This window comes from Protobothrops mucrosquamatus, unplaced genomic scaffold, assembly GCF_001527695.2.
Source record: "Protobothrops mucrosquamatus isolate PMUCROS unplaced genomic scaffold, P.Mucros_1.0 scaffold7729, whole genome shotgun sequence".
NCBI lineage: Eukaryota > Metazoa > Chordata > Lepidosauria > Squamata > Viperidae > Protobothrops > Protobothrops mucrosquamatus.
In genome coordinates, this window is record NW_015393528.1 from 3496 (window position 1) to 13828 (window position 10333).

The following is a 10333-nucleotide window of genomic DNA, read 5'->3' on the forward strand; positions in this document are numbered from 1 at the left end:
GCCGAGGTGTAGCTGGCAAGCAGCAGAGACGGAGCAGGCCGACCACCAGCTGGCCCAGCCCAAGGGAGGTAAGGCACCCACCGGAAAAGGGAAAAAAATGGCGGACAAAAAAAATGGCGGACAGCCTTGCTTGGTGACCCCCGTGAAATGGTCAATCGACCCCAAATGGGGTCCCGACCCACAGGTTGAGAACCACTGGCATAGAAGATGATGTAAATAAATGATCAGCAGGTGGAAACTACTCGTGGGCATTCTGTTGAGAAGCTCTTGGCAAGTGGATATTTGGTGATTTTTTAAACTCATATAAGGACTGATTTTTTTCCTTCCTTCCTTCCTTCCTTCCTTCCTTCCTTCCTTCCTTCCTTCCTTCCTTCCTTCCTTCCTTCCTTCCTTTCCTGTTTAATTATGTCTTCCTGATTGCCCTCTCTTGCCTTCTGAGCTGCTCAGAACACTATCTCCAGTCTGATAGATTCTCTGTTCCTGTTTCTGCTAGAAGGAAGGAGGGGAATGTGTGTATTTGTGTTCTTCTGTAGTGTTTCTGTGTAAGAAGTATCTGTGTGGCTGCTAGAGGCATACACGTACCATATGAACAAGTATCTGTGCTGTTACAATTAAAAAAGTTAATTCTTATACAATAACCCTCCCTCTATATAACAGTAGAAAGGCAATCAGTTATAAGCAGGGGCAGTTACAGTACAGGTACTCCTTAACTTACATCAGTTCATTTAATGACTATTCGAAGTTACACCAGCACTGAAAAAAGTGAGTTATGACCATTTTTCACACTGACAACCATTGTAGCATCCTCATCGTCACCTGATCAAAATTTAGACACTTGGCAATTGATTCATATGTATGAAGGTTGCAATGAAGTTAGGAACAGACGAAGTTGCTGCGTAAGAACTAAGTCAGCCCATTCTTTTCAGTAATGTTCACAATGTCAGTTCCCCAGAACTTCAGATGACACTTCTAGTTCTCTGTGGAAATGCCCAAAGATTGCTCAGATAGCCTGTTTGTATGCAAAACATGTATTTTCCAGACTTCCGGTTTTTGCGCCATAGTACATGGCCATGGGTTTGCGAAGCTCCGCATCCCGCAGCTGTTTTCGTCCTGCCATGGATCTGAAATCGCCCCGGAGAGGCGGCAAAGGAAGAGGGCCACCCTATTGATCATGGAACAGTGGCGGTTGTTCCATTTTGATCCGGGGAAGCCCTCTGACCCAACAGGAGAAAGGCTAGCCGCATGCCAGGGTCTAGCCTAAGCTATCTGCAGTCGAAGTTCAAGAGCACTAGCCAGAACAACGGTGAACAGTGTGGTTGGAATTGGTGAGAGTATTTAATCTTCTCTCCTTTATTTTGCAACTAATTTCCTGGGAAAGGTCCCCAAAGCAAGAAAACCTCCGAAAGTGAGGGGAGGGAACTATATTCTCATTCCCCCATAGACAGAAGTGGCGAATTAACCTTTAAGGAGGAAAGAAACATATTGAAATTAAATTTAAAATACTGCAATCTGATCAAATTTAGAAATTAAAACAAACTGCTAAAATTATATTCTAAAGAATTTTGATGAAATTATAAAAAAAAGAAAAATAATAAAAATAATTTCTTGTCTGAAAGGGCTGGAAAACAAATATTTGCTGACATCTAGTGGACAATTAGAACATAGCACATTAAAGACAACACCCAGAAACAAAGAAAAATCTGTTCCCATGAACTCTAATAATCTTTAAGAAGATAGTTGCTAGGGAACAAAGAAGAAATTGTATACTGGGCCAGCTATAAGATTGGAAACTGTCTGAAGGAAAAGAAATACTTTGATTGTGATCTAAATTTATGAATTGTTTACAGAAAAAGAAAAACTTTGATCTATGACTAATCTTTGACAGGGGAAGTTACAGAAAGGATTTAAGGTGGCTAAATATATTGAACTGCAATTCTGACTGGTTGACAATTGAAAGGGGGAGACAACATGGATATGACATATTCATCAAAAAATGATAGAAAACCACACTTAATATCTTCTCCTAAAGGACTCAGCCTGAAAGATCAAAGAGCTCTAGAAGCAATATTCCAAGATAAGACAAATACTTTCCAAGAGGAAATTTATGCAAAGCTATAACAGATACAAATCACAATAGCTTTAAACCACGAGGAAATTAAACACAACTTTGATAACATAAATGAATACACTTCTAACTTAAATTTACAATCAAAAAACATCCAAAGAATGATGGTAAAGAATGAACAAACAAATCAGAAAACAGAATGTAAACTAGAAAAAAATGACTTAATTGGCAAAGTTACAAATGAAGGGAATTAAGAAAGCATCTTAAATATTGCTCAAGTACTGAGTTACAAGGTTCTGACTGACCGTTCCCTTGAGGATGATGACTAGATGACAGTCCCTGAGTGGTTCCTAAGAGGGATAAAAATTCCTTCCAAAATGCTGACGTAAATTGCACTCCCCTATCAGATATGATGTGTTGGGGTGCCCCATGCAATCGGTAAATGTGCTGCATGAAAAGTTTCGCCAAGGCTTTTGTGGTGGGGATCTTTTGGCAAGGGATAAAGTGCACCTGTTTGAAAAACAAGTCCGTAACCGTCCAGATGACAGTGTTTCCATTGCTTTCTGGTAGTTCCACTATAAAATCCATGGCTATTTCTCTCCAGGGGGCTGAGGGATTTGCCACTGTTTGTAATAGTCCGGGCAATTTCCCTTGCAACCTCTTTGCAGTTGTGCATGTTGGGCAGCTGGCCACATAACTTTCTATGTCCTTTTTCATGGATGGCCACCAAAATTACCTTTTAATTAAGTGCAATGTTTTTACAAATCCAAAATGCCCTGCTAATTTTGTGTCATGGCAAAGCTGCATGAATGTGACCCTTTGGGTGATTGGTTTGTATAACTTTTCCCCCACCCAAGGCAGTCCGTCCTTGATTGTCACACGTGTCTATTTTTCTGGAACCATTCATCTGTTTTCAAAGTTTTCCGGAATTCAATTCCGGTTTGGCTACCCAGCTGTGGTTTTAATTTAGCTTGGGCTCTGGTAGTTACTGGCGCTGCCAGTTGTGATTCCGCCATAAGTGGTTTAGAATCGGTGGCTCGTGTGCTGTTATATTGGGGCTTGCGACCCAGGAAATAGTAATAATTGGTTTTAGATTAGAGGAGATAGATAGAAAGGAAATATATCTGGATCCTGACAGTACCTTTTATTTAATTTTAGTTTCAGTTCCTCTGGACCATTCGAAATTATGTGATAGTGGGAGCTTTCTTGAAAACTGGACATTCCCTTTTGATTCATCCTAAGCATCACTTCATTTGAAAAAGTTCATACTGTTCCCAGCCCGAACAAATGTAGCAGCAGATGAGATGGCAGAATGAGTGCCAGCAGTGAACTTTAATCATTGTGTGTGATTAAGATAATTTGGGTTTGTCTAGGTCTTCTCTTCTTGTCAATAGTCTTTTGATATATAAAAGGCATAAAACAAAGCTGGGATATTGAAGATCAACAAGGAAGGCAGATTCTGCATTTAGAAGCAAGCCTCATGACGTGGTTTTTCTTGTTTAAAATACACACAGAGAACTATAAAGGGGTAGTGGCCTGTGAGGATATTTTGCAGTGTCCCAGCATCCCTCCTATACCAGTTTGTACAGGAACTGGATACAGATGAAAAGGAAATCATGGGGTTCTTGTGCAGTGATCTCATGTCTGACGTATCTACACCTGGTGGCCTACAACTCTTAACAGCTTTGAATGAAAAGGAGAAGCTGACCACCATCAACTTATCTGAACTGTTATACAGGCTGAAAAGATTTGATTTGTTAAAGAAGTTCCTGGGGACTGGAAGAGCAGCCGTGGAAGCCAGTTTGGCCACGCACCCTCAGATGTTGTCAAAATACAGGTGAGCTAAGTTGAAGAGCATTGTTTCTTTTGAAAAACATACCCCTCTATATTAGTTTATTTCCATTGGTTTCTGTTTGTAAGAATTGCTTCTCTTGGAAATGCTCTGTTGTATGATATGCATAACATCAGAATTGTAAAAATCACTTCCATTTCCATAAACTGACATATGATTTTGGGAGAAGAATAGTGATGTAGTATTAGATTATAACTATGATTGGCGGCTATAGGAATTTAATTAATACAAATCTTTTAAAATAAAAAATAAATATACCAGTCATGCAGCTTTGATCATTGAGATCACCGTGGGTATCAGAAATCACAGTTGTCTACACTGTTTGTTCAAGGGAGTGAGTAAGCAATTGAAACCCAAACCAAAGTTAGTTTATCCTTGAACTATTTTATAATATAAATATATATAAAAGATAATATAAAATTGCTGTGGTATCCTTCTTCTTTTTATTTCCCCATAACTAATGCAAGGACTGTTTTCATCTTAAGAATTTTCATCAGTTATAACTGAGTATACAGAAGGTTGGGTTACAGCCCATTGCATGTGTTGGAGCATCCCAAATAAGTGAGAATTAGTATTATTTTATGAGAGTGTTGGTCTCAAGTCATCTGGAAGGCTGCAGGATAGGGAAGCTACCCTAGTATAAAAACCTGAAATTCAGGTAATAAGCCACTAGTATGTCAGAAGAGTTATCAAAATCTGTAGAGTAGTGTAGGAAGAATTCCCCGTGGTTTGTGTTTCCAGCTAGGAAGCAGACCTTCAGCTCAGACAGAAGAATTGACACAAAATGAAGCAAGCTGCCAGAAAGCAGGTTTATTGCAGAAACCGGACGGAGTAGTGGCACAGTGATGGTTTTTGGACTAGCTAGTGATTTTCCAAGGAGACTGGCCCAACATTTATACCCCTTGAGTTATTGAGATTATGATTTGGATTTTGTAAAGGTATTTGTTCCCTTAATTTCCCTTAGCCTGTTTTGTACGGGCAGCGAGAGGTTAAACTTGTCCTCAGGAGATGGTTCTATTCATGTTAATGGGTTTCTATATGTGCTTTGTGTTGCCCTCCTTAGTGTTACATTATTCCTATCTCAGTGGTGGCGAACCTATGGCACGGGTGCCAGAGGGGGCACTCAGAGCCCTCTCTGTGGGCATGCGTGCCGTCGCCCCAGTCCTAGGCCTTCAGCTGGGTTTTATAAAACCTTTTCGCTTTAGGCCTCCACCGCCATGTACCCAAAAAAAAGGTTCAATCAATCAATTTCAACTTGTCGCAGGAAAAAAAAGATCTTGCAAAGTTGGAATTGATTGAACTTTTTAGTCCCACCCAGTCTGCTGTTACCACTGCAGCCACGCCCACCCAATGGGCCACACCCACCCGGCACCCGACGATACATAAGTGGGTTTTGGGTTGCAGTTTGGGCACTTGGTCTCTAAAAGGTTTGCCATCACTGTCCTATCTGGTGGGATCGGTAAGTTTGATTGTTTATACAAGGTGTCATTTGCAGATTGTTTATACAAGGTGTTGTTTGCAGTTTTTTCTGACTAAATGATTCCCAGAATCTGGCTGGGCGGGGGAAAGAGAGTGACTGGAGAAAACCCCCCTCTTCTTTAGTACTTTTAAAAATCGGCTGGGCTTATCCCTTTTGAAAAGGGATAATGGTCGTTTCCTTGGGGCATTCTCTTCCTTACCCTTCCTGTATGAATCTGCATTTGTGATGGCTAGTTGCTGGGTCTGGATTTCTTTTGTAACCTTTTCTATTACTTCCCTTTTCTAATTGTGTGGGATTTCTAAAAGAAAAATGCCTTCCTGTTTCAGGGTTTTTAGATTGATTCTAATTTCTAATATAGTTTTGGTTGGGTGTCACTGACTAATAATCTGTCAGTAGGAATTTAGTAGGATATCCAAAATATGCACACCTTCATTCATATCCATACATGAACTGAGGCTCAGCAATGGATATATTTTATGGTGTACAAAGGATGCATAACAGAAAACTGATAGGGTACTGTTATGGGAAGCTGCTGTTATAATATTGGTCCAATTAATTCAATATTACCCACACTAATATTTTCCATGGATGGCAAAGGGCAAAGTGAAGTGCATACCTCATCATTGGACATTCTGTGTAGGACTGATAAGAGTCATGTCAGTTAAGCCTAGGTTGACCTCCAGTTGGGCATCATATAGCTAATGTGGTCTATTAATAAGCATCCTGAGGCATATAACCAAGGCATTATAAAGTGGTATTAATGTGATCATGATCCTATCCCTCTGTTAATGCAGTCTACACTGTTTTGGCTTTTTTGGCAGCTGCAGCACACTGCTGGCTCATATTTAAGTGGTTGTCCACTAGGACTTCGAGATCCCTGTCACAGTTGCTACTATTGAGCAAGGTACCACCTATACTATACCTGTGCATTTGGTTTTTCTTGCCTAAATGTAGAACCTTACTTTTTTCACCATTGAACTTTATTTTGTTAGATAGCGCCCAAGTCTGTCAAGATTCTTCTGTATCTTAAGCCTATCTTCTGGAGTGTTGGCTATTCCTGGCAGCTTGGTGTCATCTACAAATTTGATGAGTTCCCCATCTATCCCCTCATCCAAATAATTGATGAAGATGTTGAAGAGCACTGGGCCCAGAACAGAGCCCTGGGGTACCCCACTATACACTTCCCTCCATGTAGATGCGGTTCCATTGAGGACCACATGCTGAGTATGGCCGGTCAGCCAGCTACGAATCCATCTGGTGGTGATGCTGTCTAACCCACATTTCTCTATCTTATCAAGTAGTAGGTTGTGGTTTACTATATCAAATGCATTACTAAAGTCCAAGTAAATTAAATCCACAGCATTCCTCTGGTCCACTAATTTTGTCACCTGGCATGATTTGTCTGGCATGATCTGTTTTTGACAAACCAATGTTGGCTTTTGGTAATGACTTTGTTTGCCTGTAGGTGTTCGCTGATTCATTGCTTGATTATCTTTTCCAAGATCTTCTCAGGTATTGAGGTCAGGCTGATAGGTCTGTAGTATCCTGGATCCATTTTTTTCCCTTTTTTGAAGATGGGAACTACTTCAGCTCTTTTCCAGTCCTCTGGTAGTTCCCCAGTGCTCCAGGATCTTTGAAAGATATAGTTCAGTGGTTCTGAGATCACATCTGCTAATTCCTTCAGAACCTTGAGGTGTAGTCCATCTGGTCCTGGTGATTTGAACTCTTCTAGGGTGGACAGGTGCTCACTTACCATTTTCTTGCCTATCTTAATTTGTGTTTCTAATCTGTTTTTTACGGTACTGATTTTGATAGGTTGGACTCTTTATTCCCTTTGTGTATGTGTATGCGGATGCAAAAAATGAGCTTAGTTTTGCTTTCTTCCTGTTGCTTGTCACCTTCTTACCACTTTCTCCCACTAATGGACCAATCATTTCCTTAACTTTTTTCTTGTTTTTTACATGTTGAAAGAAGCTTTTTTTTTTGTTATTTTTGACTTTTGTTGCAAGCCTTAGTTCATTTTGAGCCTTAGCTTTCCTCACTTCATCTTTGTACTGCCAATCTTTTTATATTCCCTGAAAGTTTAATATATAACTGTCATTTCTCAGGAGTGCTTTGGCTTCTCCTTTACAATCGTTCTGTCTGATTTTTCTAGAGTTTTCTGGCAATTATTACTGACCTGGAGAAGCTAGATCTGATATCTCCCATGCATTTGGATTTAATAGAAAATTGCTTCCTGACTATTCACAGGAGAGACTTGGCAAAAAAGATTCAAAAGTACAAACTAGAAGGTAAGATTTCCTATGTCTGGCCATTCAGCTTTAGGGGCTAATTCTCATAGTTTGCTGTCTTCACTGTTCTGCATTTCCTGCCTACCTGGAGGAATCTCTGGGGCTACGTGGGCCAAAATTGTACTGAACTCAGTGAGGTTTATTAATATGTAAACATGCACAGGAATGCTGCTAGTAGTAAGTATCTGAACACAGTTGCTGAGTCCAGAAATTTGGGTTTCATGATTTTGAAACAAGACAAAATCCATAATTTCATCTTGCCATCAACCCATTTAAGTCTTAGTTGAAAATGGTAATATTAGCAATACAATAATGTATAAAAGGTTTATTTCTCACATAATGAGAATTTGGGGAGGGAGAATGCAGGAATGAACTTGTTGGTCATGCCCTATCCTTGGGATTTTTGTTATCTGTTTGAACAATCCTCCAGACATCAATTATATTATAAAGGCCCATGCTTGGAAGGATAGGTAGTTTGTGTTCTATATGTTTGTAGACACTCAAGATTTAGAATGGGGGAAAATCAAGGCACAGAATATTAGAATGCAAAGCTCTAACCTCAAAGTCACCCAGCCTGCTTTGTGCATTAGCAGGGTTAGAACTCATGGTCTCCTGGCTTTCAATCCAGAGCTTTTAAGACTGCACCAAACTGGCGGTCAAATAAGACTTTGACTATTTTACTATTTTACTGAGACTTATGATTACATTTTTAATACTGTTCCATATTAAAGACTACTTTTATTTAGAAATTTATTATTTGAATATTTGTACTTTTATTCATTTTTTGAGGTAGCCTTGGAAGTATTTTAATCTTTAAATTTGATAATTTCTAATCGTATTAAAATCAAACTAAGTCTGGAATAAATACATGGAACTGCCTAAAATGACGTGGTGATCAAGAAGCAGGAGTCTTATTCCTTACAATGGGTATATTTCATAGGTGTTTTATGGGCAATTTTTTAATTGTGCCTTCTTTTATCTGATTTCTTGCCTTAATATGGATTGGCGTTCCTATCCACAGTGCTGCTTAATGTTTAGCTATTTTAACAATAGATGAATTATGTCAGGATTTTATGTATTGTGTTGGTTACCTTTGAAAATAACCTTTTAACCAAACAGATGCCAATGTCACGTTTCAGTGAAATAGAAGGAAAAGTCTGATCATGGAACAGTTGATATATTTGATTTCTTTAGTGTATATATGTGTGCACGGCAAAACCAAAAATGTTTTAGTTTTTGGTAATGTTGATGTCAACGCTGCTAATATTGAATATTCTTGCTTTGACAAAATATGCAGAACTGGTACTTTTAGAGTTAATTCAGATGAGAATGAGGGCGGGAACGGAAGTGAAACTTTGCCCTCTAGGTTAATTGGAAGATGTGAATCATGACCCCAAAATAGGGGAGGGGAAATGTCTGGAATGTTATGTGCAAAGGAAGGGAAATTCAGATCTTGGCATTCTCCATGCCGTGCTGACACTCCTTTACACTAATAAAGGCTTTTTAGGTTAAACAATGCCTGAAAGTTCTTTGAAGTGTTTCATTAGTCAGACACATGACAGTTGAAACATTACAAAAGCAGTAACATAGGTTATCTGTTCTCCTTATCTGTGATCATTTGCTGNTTTGGTTGGTTGGGAGAGAATTTATAAGTGTTTATCTTCCAGGGAGACTTTTTCTTTTTCCACTACCTTACTTCTAAATGCTTAGCGTTACTTTTTTTTCCTCCTGTTTTAGAGATTTTAGCTCCTCAGAAAATATTTCTTCATGGCTGACAATGAGAATGTGGTATTTCGCCAGCAGCTACTATCAATTGATGAAAACCTAGGGAAGGAAGATGTAGAAGACCTGAAATTTCTCTGTTCTGATTTCATCTCATTAAAGAAGCTGGAAACAGTGAAATCAGCCCAGGATATTTTCCAATTTCTCATCAATGAGGACTTAATTAATAAGGATGATACTTTTCTCATAGCAGAGCTTCTCTACATTATTAGGTGTAACTTTCTGCTCCAGAAACTTGGTTATACTAAAGAGATTGTTCAAGAAGAACTGCCTAACAGAGGAAAGGTATCTAGTTATAGGTGAGTTTTCCAAATAATATAACTTTCACTAAAAAAACGTTGATTGCTACATTATTTCTCTTCTGAATGTGTTCCAAGCATTTTAATCGTTTGTTTATTTAGACTCTTTTTCTAAATATTTGCCATCAAAGTTCATTGTCCAAAATTTCAGATCTTAAATTGAGATGGTAGGCGAAGTGCTATGGATGAATATCTTACTATAATCTTACATAAAAAAAAAATAGCTTACATGTTTAGACTTGTCACCCAGACAGTTGCTGTATGAAATAGCAGAAGAGCTCACAAAGGATAACGTGAAGGATGCTGCCTTTCTTCTGAAGGCCGACCTCCCAAAGAAGCAACCCATTATGGTGAGTAAAACCAAAGATTAATAAAGAAGCAAGAAACATCAAACATACTAAAAAATGTGTGTCAAAAATCTAAATAAAGCAGGAGTTATAAAAGAAATCCTAAAAAGGTAAATGAGATTTAATATCAAATCCACTTCCCTAAGAAAAGAGTGCTATAGTTGTGTTGTCAAGAGCAAGGACTGTCCTTAATTCTGGTCCTGAGATAGGCTTTAAC

The 10333-nt window shown here is 38.8% G+C and overlaps 2 protein-coding genes across 2 annotated transcripts; both read left to right on the forward strand.

Annotated features, from left to right (window-relative positions):
* Positions 1-3597: 3597 nt before the first annotated feature.
* Positions 3598-9438, forward strand: LOC107300633 (CASP8 and FADD-like apoptosis regulator; the record flags this gene model as incomplete). Its single annotated transcript, XM_015829942.1, has 2 exons — positions 3598-3902; positions 9426-9438. Coding segments are annotated over 2 exons (318 nt in total), but the record flags the coding sequence as incomplete, so codon positions are not given.
* A 2-nt stretch (positions 9439-9440) lies between these two features.
* LOC107300634 (caspase-10-like) lies at positions 9441-10119 on the forward strand (the record flags this gene model as incomplete). Its single annotated transcript, XM_015829943.1, has 2 exons — positions 9441-9769; positions 10020-10119. Coding segments are annotated over 2 exons (429 nt in total), but the record flags the coding sequence as incomplete, so codon positions are not given.
* Between the last annotated feature and the right edge of the window lie 214 nt (positions 10120-10333).